The 12,330-nt window shown below is 44.3% G+C and overlaps 1 protein-coding gene across 1 annotated transcript in view; it reads right to left on the reverse strand.

Annotated features, from left to right (window-relative positions):
• Positions 1–504: 504 nt before the first annotated feature.
• The window catches only part of LOC111973606 (cadherin-12-like), a 213,753-nt gene continuing 201,927 nt past the window's right edge, over positions 505–12,330 (reverse strand). Inside the window, exon 12 of the mRNA XM_024000989.2 lies at positions 505–1,884. Within this exon, the coding sequence (XP_023856757.1) occupies positions 1,337–1,884 (548 nt within the window). The 3' untranslated portion in view covers positions 505–1,336. The remainder of the gene's footprint in view (positions 1,885–12,330) is intronic.

The raw sequence follows: 12,330 nt of genomic DNA on the forward strand, positions 1-12,330 counted from the left end.
ATTAAATAGTATGAATAAACTCATCTAAATATTTTTTTTAATGACAATATGTCAATCATTATTTTAATATGTTGGTAACCCGTTGTATAAATGTGATTATGCCCTRGAAGCCGATGTTTGGAGGACTTCGTCTTGTGCCTAACATCACCCATGCCATCCTCCAAACACCAGCTTCTCGGGCATTATCACTTAAATAAACAAAGACCACACAGTTACCACTTCAGTCTCTGGCCTCYGGGTATAAAGCTGTTTATATGGTGCCTGTTCCCATTTCCATCCATTCTTTGACAATATTGTCACCAGAAGTCATAGACATTAAATCAGCTCACATTGGCCATGGACAGCATTTCAGTAGATTGAGCCTATAGGGTCCTTATTTAATCAAAACTGGTATGCTGTTTTCTGGATAAAAATAATATTAAATTTTTCACACACAGCCAATCCAGATTGAGTGTTCTTTCCCAACATTACAATAAAATAGAACAAAACATAAATTAAACATGGTTGTTTTTATCAGTGGTGTTTATTTATGAAAACAGTATTTATTACATTGGCTGAACTGCATTATCTTGGTTAGCCCTAAATMAATTTTTACAACAAGTACAAGTCTATACACCTGACTCACCTGACTGAAATGTCAATTTCCGTGTGGGTCATGGAATAATTAGAAAATCCTCAAGTGTCTTCAAAAATATGTATATGATTAAGAGATAAATAGATAAATACGTTAACAAAGGAAACCAACAAAAAACACCCAGACAATAAATAAATACTACTAATAAATAACATTCAGAATATCTTTGGCCAAACTTGGGCCACATAATTGTGTCATAACTTGTCCAACTGAGAGTAGTCTCAAAACGACATGCCTCTGTCTGCCAGTCAACCTATGCCTGCATGACCAGCTTTATGCCAGTGTCTTTGAGAGAGAGAGAGAGCGAGAGAGAGAGAGAAGGATACAGTATGTGCAGTGAATAAAAAAAATCTGAAAACAATTATTTTGAGGCACTTTTAAGGATGTCAAAGAAGAAAATGCTTGCATTTTCTGTGTTTTCTGTCTTTATTCCCCCTAGAAGTGAAGACATAAAGAAAAATAAATAAGACATAAAACTACCTTCAATATKAATGTAATTAAAAGGCTGTCTTTTTCATCTCGCTATCTATCCTGCTTTTAAACATATTGCGATTGACGATAGAAAGAAAAAAATTTCAACAAATTGATTTGCAAAAAATAAAACCCTGAAATAGAAAAAAAAACACAAAAGCGTTTTGTTAAGAAAAGAAAAATAATGCCATTTCATGTCCACTTTTGGAGTCTACTAAGTGAATAACATCATCAATGTCTGTTTTCTGTTGTTGTTGTTGTTGTCGTTGTGTCTGCTTGAGTATCCGACTGCTCTCCGAATATTCCCGCCAGAGTCTTAAATCGAGGACCCCATTTGTTGAGGTAATCATAGTCCTCATCGGCATCTACTACCAGAGACTCGATGGAGCTGAGCGACTCTGCTACAGAGCCATCTCCCTCATAGGCATAGGTAGCTAGAGAGTCATAGGGTGGGGCCGAGTTGTCCACATCGTTTTCCTTCAGTCGCTGATTGATGAAGTCACGGATATCTTCACTGTCTTGGGAAACAGGAGTTTGTTTTTTGCCGGTTTTGGGGTCGGGTTTGACATCCCGTCGGAAAAGGTCCCGGTTCTCTTTCAGAAGGTTCTCCTTAATGACTTTGGGGTTGCGGAGGGTGCCCATGTCGAAAGCGTGGGTGTCCTCTTCGCCCCCTCCCTCATCGTCGTAGTGGATTACATTGTCACGGATGTCCTCCTTGGATGTCATCAGGGTCTCCTTCTTCTTCTGTCGTCTCAGACCTACGTAGATGACCACGATGACTGGAGAGAGATCACAGAGAGAATAACGCATTAGTGGTTTATGAAAACTATGAATCACTCTTAATGGTATTGGTAGCCTAAATGGTGCTATATGATGTTGCTAATACAGCATTGGAGAGAGATCAAAGATGATAGATGACACATTAGTGGTTGATGAAAGTATGAGATAATATAAAGTGCAACTTGCATTGGGGAAATGGAATGATCCATTGTTTATGTTTTTGTTGSTGGCTTGAAATGGTAAACATTTCCTTGGTATGCATTCATGTGACTTGCCAATGAAGAAGTTACCAAATCTCCCACACATATTGTTCCTTAGCAACAGACGTTATGTACTGAGTACTAACATGAGATAGTCTTCTGACATTGCATTGTAGTCAAGCACTGATCACGGCATGGAGGTGGTATTCTTAAGAATGTACCTCCACAGTTCCTTCCAATTTCCCTGTAACTGGAGCTGCCCATATCGAACACAAATCTCTCACACTCATTTTGTAAAGTAAGGGGGATGAAAGATTATTCCACTGTTTTTTCCTCCTCGCTGTGGTAAATACAGTACATTTCCCATATGGGTCTTCAGTTGGACAATTCACAAGGGAAAGGAATGCACAGCTCAACACATGTAGAGAAAGTATTCAATTATAATGAAGAAATAAATTGGTTGAAAATTGACAAAAACAATAGAAAGCATGAGAGCTGTATCTTGACTGCCCTTCTTTTCCTTCTCCTTCGCCTTCTCTTCTACGATATTAGTCAAACAGTGCGTCAGCTCCCCCCAGTGGTCAAGGTTTGACATGCATGGTCGTTATTATTTGGACAGTTCTTTCGAGGGTGGTAGCTGGGTGTGGTCTAATTGTAATGGTCTGGGGAGGTAACGCTAATGCCAGACAGGCCCTCATGCCAGCCAGTTTGACAGACAGCTTGATTTCCCCATTATTTACATGCAGGAAGGAACAACTGTTTCAGCTTGACATATCCACCACAAAAYCTAACTGGCTTTCAAAAAAATAGTTATCCCTGTAAGTTGTGAATCACTCTGGCACTTTGTCTAGGACAGTGTGACTTGATGGAATAACATGGATGCCAGTCATAGCCTCAGGGCATGTTGACTCTGAGCTCTGATAACAGTTCTCTCACCACYTGGTCAACCCTTTCAACACTAACTCTACATTCACAGAGAGCACAGTGGGTGAAGAGGGCCGTGTTCATACTAACAAAGACTCACTCTCAACATGAAAAATGACTCCTTGAAGTTGGCTAGACTAATTCATGAAAGAACACTCGTTGAACAATCTCTAAACCCCATTACCTTTGTAGACACATCATTTCCAAAAAGTTAACATAGTGGAGACTTGACGACATGGTGTGGTCCAAGTAACACATTAATACAGAATTCTCCTGGGTACATGCACATCTTAYATGCAAGGGCATAGTATTAAATGATGTGGCTACTAGCACTAGCGGCTAATAGCAAATTATGCTTTCTGAATCTCAAGATTATATCGACATTAATAATTCAAATCAAATCAAATTTTATTGGTCACATACACATGGTTAGCAGATGTCAATGTGAGTGTAGCGAAATGCTTGTGCTTCTAGTTCCGATAGTGCAGTAACATCTAACAAGTAATATAACAATTCCACAACAACTACCTAATACACACAAATCTAAAGGGATGGAATAAGAATATGTACATATAAATATATGGATGGACGAGGCCCGAGTGGCATATGCAATATGCAATAGATGGTATAAGATACAGTATACACATATGAGATGAGTAATGTAAGATATGTAATCATTATTAAAGTGGCATTATTTAAAGTGACTAGTGATCCATATATTAAAGTGGCCAATGATTTGAGTCTGTATGGAGGCATCAGCCTCTCTGTGTTAGTGATGGCTGCTTAACAGTCTCTCGGTCCCAACTTTGATGCACCTGTACTGACCTCGCCTTCTGGATGGTAGCGGGGTGAACAGGCAGTGGCTCGGGTGGTTATTGTCCTTGATGATATTTTTGGCCTTCCTGTGACATCGGGTGCTGTAGGTGTCCCAGAGGGCAGGTGGTTGCCCCCGGTGATGCGTTGTGCCCACCGCACCACCCTCTGGAGAGCCTTGCGGTTGTGGGCGGTGCAGTTGCCGTACCAGGCAGTGATAGAGCCTGACAAGATGCTCTCAATTGTGRATATGTAAAAGTTTGTCCGMGTTTTAGGTGACAAGTCAAATTTCTTCAGCCTCCTGAGGTTGAAGAGGCGCTGTTGCACCTTCTTCACCACACTGTCTGTGTGGGTGGACKATTTCAGTTCGTCAGTGATGTGTACGGTGAGGAACTTAAAACTTTACACCTTCTCCACTACTGTCCAGTCGATGTGGATGGGGGGATGCTCCCTCTYCTGTTTCCTGAAGTCCACGATCATCTCCTTTGTTTTGTTGATGTTGAGTGAGAGCTTGTTTTCCTGACACCACACTCCGAGTGCCCTCACCTCCTCCCTGTAGGCTGTCTCGTTGTTGTTGGTAATCAAGCCCACTACTGTTGTGTCGTCTGCAAACTTGAGGATTGAGTTGGAGGCGTGCATGGCCGCGCAGTCATGGGTGAACAGGGAGTACAGGAAGGGGCTGAGCATGCACCCTTGAGGGGCCCCAGTGTTGAGGATCAGTGAAGTGGAGATGTTGTTGCCTACCTTCACCACCCGAGGGCGGCCCATCAGAAAGTCCAGGACCCAATTGCACAGGACGGGGTTGACACCCAGGGCCTCGAGCTTAATGATGAGCTTGGAGAGTACTATGGTGTTGAATGCTGAGCTGTAGTCAATGAACAGCATTGTTACATAGGTATTCTTCTCCAGGTGGGATAGGTCAGTGTGCAGTGTGATGGCGATTGTGTCGTCTGTGGACATGTTGGGGCGGTATGCAAATTGAAGTGAGTCTAGGGTGGCAAGTAAGGAGATAGTCTCTCAAAGCACTTCATGATGACATAATTGAATGCTACGGGGCCGATAGTCATTTATTTCAATTATCTTTCCTTCTTGAGTACAGGAACAGTGGTAGCCATCTTGAAGCATGTGGGGACAGCAGACTGGAATAGGGAACGATTGAATATGTCCGTAAACACACCAGCCAGCTGGTCTGCACATGCTCTGAGGACARGGCTAGGGATGCCGTCTGGGCCAGCAGCCTTGCGAGGTTTAACACGTTTAAATGTCTTACTCACGTCAGCCACGGAGAAGGAAAGGGGTGTCCGCAGTCCTTGGTAGCAGGCCGCGTCGGTGGCACTGTATTATCCTCAAAGCGGTCAAAGAAGCCGTTTAGTTTGTCTGGAAAAAAGACGTCGGTGTCTGTGACGTGGCTGGTTTTCAATTTGTAGTCCGTAATTGCCTGTAGACCCTGCCACATACGTCTCGTGTCTGTGCCGTTGAATTTAGACTCTACTTTGTCCCTATACAGACATTTCACTTGTTTGGTTGCCTTGTGGAGGGAATAACTACACTGTTTATATTTATATTCGACCATATTCCCAGTCATCTTTCCATGGTTAAATGCWMTGGTTTGCGCTTTCAATTTTGCGRGAATGCCGCCATCTATCAACGGTTTCTGGTTAGGGTAGTTTTTAATAGTCACAGGGTGTACAACATCTCCAATGCACTTCCTTATAAACTCACTCACCGAGTCAACGTATAAATCCTTGTCATTCTCTGAGGKTGCCCGGAACATTTCCCAGTCCGCGTGATCAAAACAATCTTGAATTACGTATGCATGCATCATAACACACTTGTTTGATATGAAGCTGATACATAAACGTACACTTTAACAATGAGAACAGTGATATATCTAATACTTTATAATGTTGTCTGGAACAGTGATATTCAGCAGTTTGAGTCAGTTCAAGGTTGGATTGCCTCTGAGTGTCCTGTGTGATCTGAGGCARAGGTTGATGGAAAAGACTTGTGTACTTCAGACCTTTTTAAGTTATGTAAAAGCAATTATGTAGATTAAAACCTAGTTTCTATCATATCAAGCGTTTACTGGCGATAGCAGACCCAGTGCAGCGGATGTTTTGGCTGTGTCGGAGATGGAGCCCTCAAATTGGTGAGCAGCTGCTCTTGCAATCATTGACACGAAGCCACACCCGACCCACTCCTGTAGAAGTTCCCGAACGAGAAAGTGTAGGCTATATGGAAATAATTACGCTGAAATTGAAAATCATTAAACAAAATAATGAGGATTTCTATCATCCTAWTGGAGGTGTAGATGACATCTCTCATTCCAGTGTTAGAACTTGTAAACAAGGCTGCATGGTATTTCTGTAAATGTAGCTCCATGGAGCAAATGGCAATGTCTGCTTAAGGTATAATGCCGGGAGCAACTTGTGGATTTGACAGCTCTTTTTATTTTTTATTTTACCAGGTAAGTTGACTGAAAACACGTTCTCATTTGCAGCAACGACCTGGGGAATAGTTACAGGGGAGAGGAGGGGGATGAATGAGCCAATTATAAACTGGGGATTATTAGGTGACCATGATGGTTTGAGGGCCAGATTGGGAATTTAGCCAGGACACCGGGGTTAACACCCCTACTCTTACGATAAGTGCCATGGGATCTTTAATGACCTCAGAGAGTCAGGACACCCGTTTAACGTCCCATCCGAAAGACGGCACCCTACACAGGGCAGTGTCCCCAATCACTGCCCTGGGGCATTGGGATATTTTTTTTAGACCAGAGGAAAGAGTGCCTCCTACTGGCCCTCCAACACCACTTCCAGCAGCATCTGGTCTCCCATCCAGGGACTGACCAGGACCGACCCTGCTTAGCTTCAGAAGCAAGCCAACAGTGGTATGCAGGGTGGTATGCTGCTGGCAACGCAGTTCCACCCCTAACGCAGTTCCACCCCTGACACTGTCAAAACAACTGCTATGCGGAAATTGGCTAAAGAGGATCTGATTGAATCGAGCCCTTAGTAAAGTAAGTAGCCTTGCATGAGTGAGCTGGAACTGCTTATAGGAGGAGGAGCTTATCTATTGTTTTCTGTAGCGTGAGGCAGCTTGATGTACAAGTACACCACCTGGACAGGAAACTAGTATATCTCCTTATTGCTGAGTGCCAAGCAGAGAAGCATCAGATCCAGTTTTTACAGTCTTTGGTATAATTTGGCCAGGGGTCAAACTAGCAACCTTCCAACCTCAGAGTGGATACTCTAACCACAAGGGAACTGAGTTAAAGCAGGTTACACATAGTATAATTGTAAGCAACGATATGCAATGATATGACATTTGGATCGTCGTCTTGATATCCAGGTCCCGGGTGGTCCTATGTCTCCTCCTATACCTTAGTCTGTAGATCAAATAATTAATGTACTATTTGTAATTACAGCCTATTTGATTGCAATTCAATATACACCTAATCCTGTAACCCGGGTGCTGTCAGCGTCAGCTAGCTGAGCTTGGGCCAGGAGCGTCACTCCCTGAAGTYGCATGCAGAGCAGAGCAACACAAGGCAGAGCAATGCAAGGCAGAGCATAGCAAAGCAAAGCAAGCATGGCATAAGGAAAGCAACCAACACAAAGAAACATGACAGCACCCTCGCTCAAAACAATAGCATTTTATAGATTACATCATTGTAAGATCACAAGACCTCAGGGATGTAAACGTCACCCATGCCATCAGAGGTACTGAAGTCTGCTGGACTGACCACCGCCTAATCAAATCTGTGATGGCCATCAGTCTGGCCCCCAAGCAAAGAAAGCAACCCATAACCCCTACACAGAAATACAACGTCTACAAACAACAAGCAGAAGAGCTAAATGACTCTGTCCTGTCCATCTGAACAAAACCTCCCTGAATGCAACCCTGATTGCAACACCACCGATGTTCAGTAAGACGGGGTGGCCTTGAAGGAAGCCATCCACAAGGCATTTGCAGATACTTTCACATGTGAGCCGCCAACATTTGGTGAAATTATACTTAATCACATTCAGTTAATTATATGTGTGACTAAAGGGACGTGACTGGCATGCCAARCCATAACTCTAACCATTACCCTGACCTTAACCTTAACCCTGCCCTTAATATTAGCGTCTAACCATAACCAATTTGGTAATTCATCATTGGTTTGCAAATTGATCATATCCCTTTAGTTTTTCCTGATCATATGCTGTGTAGTGGAGTCTGGGTAGAGGGAGAAAAATTATAATTTTATGGCTAAAGATTAAATTATTTTGATTATTCTGTATGGGTCACGGCCATACTTGACCTACTGTACACTGTAAAAAATGAACCAGTTTTAATGGCCGACCATCACACAATATCACAACGTGATATTTACATCCCCTCTCTGACTTTCTCGCTGCTACACCAWATTGGCTAATGTTAAACAAGTGTATATTTTTCAGTGTAACATTTCTAGTGTTGATTCAMGTGTTAGATTAACTCTGTAAGTCTCAAATTAACACTTATTGGTTTAAAAGCAGCCCAGTGTTGGTYTTAATAACCAGTGTCAWACCAAAACCATGACCATCATGATTATATTTCCCAGCATACTATGTTGGAGGTTGATTGTTTTAACTGTTTGTACATTGATTGATTAATTAATCTTGCTTCCAAAATTTAAATAACATACATTTTTATAAARTAATCCAATCTGTTACTTGGATTTATTGCAGCCTTTACTCAGTACTTTGTTGGAGCATCTTTGGCCGCGATTACAGCCAAGAGTCTTKTTGTGTATGACACTACAAACTTCGCACACCTGTATTTGGGAAGTTTATCTCATTATTCTCTGCAGATACTCTCAAGCTCTGTCAGGTTGGATGGGGAGAGTTGCTGCACAACTATTTTCAGGTCTCTCCAGAGATGTTCGATCGAATTCTAGTCTTGGCTCTGGCTTGGCCACAGAAGGACATTCAGAGACTTGTCCCAAAGCCACTCCGGCATTGTCTTGGCTGTGTGCTTAGGGCCYTTGTCCTGTTTGAAGGTGAACCTTGATCCCAGTCTGAGGTCCTGAGCGCTCTGGGGCAAGTTTTCATCAAGGATCTCGCTGTACTTTGCTCCGTTCATATTTTCCTCAATCCTGACTCGTCTCCCAGTCCCTGCCACTGAAAAACATCCCCATAGCTTCGTGCTGCCACCACCCTTCTTCGCCGTTGGGATGGTGCCAGATTTCCTGCAGACGTGAGGCTTGGCATTCAGGCCAAAGAGTTCAATCTTGGTTTCATCAAAACAGAGAATCATCTTGTTTCTCATGGTCTGAGAGTCCTTAAGGTACCTTTTGGCAAACTCCAAGCGGGCTGTCATGTGCCTTTTACTGAGGACTGGCTTCTGTCTGGCCACTCTACCATAAAGGCCTGATTGGTGGAGTGCTGCAGAGATGGTAGTCCTTCTGGAAGGTTCTCCCATCTCCACAGAGGAACACTGGAGCTCTGTCAGAGTGACCATTGGATTCTTGGTCACCTCCCTGACCAAGGCCCTTCTGCCCCGATTGCTCCGTTTGGCCAGGCGGCCAGCTCTTGGAAGAGTCTTGGTGTTTCCAAACTTCTTCCATTTAAGAATGATGGAGGCCACTGTGTTCTTGGGGACCTTCKATGTTACAGAAATGTTTTGGTACCTATCCCCCGATCTGTGCCTCGACACAATCCTGTCGCGGAGCTCTACGGACAATTCCTTCYATCTCATGGCTTTTGTTTTTGCACTAACATGCACTGTCAACTTTATATAGACAGGTGTGTGCCTTTCCAAATCATGTTCAATTTATTGAATTTACCACAGGTGGACTCCAATRAACTTGTAGAAACGTCACAAGGATGATCAATGGAAACAGGATGTACCGGAACTAKATTTRGAGTCTCATAGCAAAGTGTCCGAATACTAATGTAAATAAGGTATTTCAGTTTTTTTGTTGTTTAGTTTTTTTTGCWAAATGTTCTAGGGGTGCTTTGCTGGTGTCACTGTCTGTGATTTATTTAGAATTCAAGGCACTCTTAACCAGCATGGCTTCCACAGSATTCTGCAGCGATAAACCATCCCATCTGGTTTGCGCTTCGTTGGACTATCATTTGTTTTTCAACTGAACAATGACCCAAGACACCTRCAGGCTGTGTAAGCGTTATTTGACCAAGAAGGAGAGTGATGGAGTCCTGCATCAGATGACCTGGCCACAATCACCCAAGCTCAACCRAATTGAGATGGTTTGGGATGAGTTGGACCGCAGAGTGAAGGAAAAGCAGCCAACAAGTGTTCAGCATATGTGGGAACTCCGTCAAGACTGTTGGAAAAGCATTCCAGGTGAAGCTGGTTGAGAGAATGCCAAGAGTGTGCCAAGAGTGTACAAAGCTGCCATCAAGTTAAAGGGTGGCTACTTTGTAGAATCTGATTTGTTTAACACTTTTTTGGTTACTAAATGATTCCATATGTGTTATTTTATAGTTTTTACGTCTTCATTATAATTTTACATCGTAAAAATAAAGAAAAACCCTTGAATAGGTACAGTGGGGCAAAAAAGTATTTAGTCAGCCACCAATTGTGCAAGTTCTCCCACTTAAAAAGATGAGAGAGGCCTGTAATTGTCATCATAGGTACACCTCAACTATGACAGACAAAATGAGAAAAAAATTCCAGAAAATCACATTGTAGGGTTTTTAATTAATTTATTTGCAAATTATGGTGGAAAATAAGTATTTTTTATTTTTTATTTTTTTTAAATTATTATTATTTTTTCATATTTAAAAAAAAAATCTTTGTTCAAGGTTTCAGGCTTGTTTCTTCCAAAACGAGGAAGAATAATGAGTTTTGATACAGGGACACCGAATTGGAATTTCGTGTATGCGACCGCTAAGAGGACATGCACCTGCTAATATAATTTTCCTAATGAACATACTTCTTTCAGTATGAAATTTTATAGTTTAATTAAATTTTAGGGTATCTGAGGATTAAATAGAAATGTATTTTGACTTGTTTTAACAAAGTTTAGCGGTAGCTTTTTGGATTCCTTTCTCTGCATGTTGAAAGCCCATTACCACCAGGGCCTACACCACGCACCAAGCCTCTGTGCGTTTCCAGAGTCCTGTGCGTCCTGTTGCTGCTCCCTCGCACTAGCCGCTGAGATGCGTGTCCCCAGCCCGGTACCACCAGTTCCGGCACCACGCATCAGGCCTAATGTGCGTCTCCAGGGTCCAGTATGCCTGTTCTTCTCCCGCACTAGCCTGAAGGTGCGTGTCCTTAGCCCGGTACCTCCAGTTCCGGCACCACGCACCAGGCCTATAGTGCGTCTCAACGGCCAGAGTCTGCCGTCTGCCAGCGGTGCCTGAACTGCCCGTCTGCCCAGCGGCGCCTGAACTGCCCGTCTGCCCAACGCGTCTGAACTGTCCGTCTGGACTGAGCCTTCAAAGCGCCCGTCTGCATGAGCCTGCAAAGCCGCACCGTCTGCCATGAGCCTTCAGAGCCGTCCGCCAGACAGGAGCCGCTAGAGCCTTCCGCCTGACAGGCAGCGCTAGAGCCTTCCGCCAGACAGGATCAGCCGAGCCTTCCGGCCAGACAGGATCAGCCAGAGCCATCCGTCAGAACAGGATCAGCCAGAGCTCGTCAGACAGGATCAGCCAGACCGTCCGTCAGCCATGACAGCCAGAGCCGTCAGCAGCATGACCAGCAGAGCCGTCAGCAGCCATGACCAGCCAGAGCCGCAGCCAGCCATGACAGCCAGACCGTCAGCCAAGCCATGACCAGCCAGAGCCGTCAGCCAGCCATGACAGCCGAGCGTCAGCCAGACCATGAACCAGCCAGAGCCGTCAGCCAGCCATGACCAGTCAGAGCCGTCAGCCAGCCATGACCAGCCAGAGCCGTCAGCCAGTCCGGAGCTGCCGTCAGCCAGCTCCGGAGCTGCCGTCTCCTCAGTCCGGAGCTGCCGTCCCTCAGTCCCGGAGCTGCCGTCCCTCAGTCCGGAGCTGCCGCCCCTAGTCCGGAGCTGCCCCTCATTCCGGTGTTGCCCCTCAGTCCGGTGCTGCCCCTAATCCAGTGGGGTAATTTTGGAGGGTGCATTTGGAGGAGGCTACCAAAGCGGGTATTGAATTGGTGGAGTGGGGGCCACGTCCCGCACCCGAGCCGCCGCCATAGATGGGCCACCCCGGACCCCCCTTTCTATGTCAGTTTGTGCGGTCGAGTCGCACCTTTGGGGGGGGGTACTGTCACGCCCTGGCCTTAGTATTCTTTGTTTTCTTTATGTTTTTTAGTTGGTCAGGGTGTGACATGGGGATGTATGTGTTTTTGTAGTGTCTAGTGTAGTTGTCTAGTTTATGTCTATGGCTGCCTAGATTGGTTCTCAATTAGAGGCAGCTGTGGTTCATTGTCTCTGATTGAGAGCCATATTTAAGGCAGTCATAGGCATTGGGGTTTTGTGGGTAATTGTCTGTGTCTATGTTGCATGTTTGCACTTAGTCTTTGATAGCTTCCACGTCGTTCTGT

Source organism: Salvelinus sp. IW2-2015, linkage group LG14, assembly GCF_002910315.2.
Source record: "Salvelinus sp. IW2-2015 linkage group LG14, ASM291031v2, whole genome shotgun sequence".
Classification (NCBI taxonomy): domain Eukaryota; kingdom Metazoa; phylum Chordata; class Actinopteri; order Salmoniformes; family Salmonidae; genus Salvelinus; species Salvelinus sp. IW2-2015.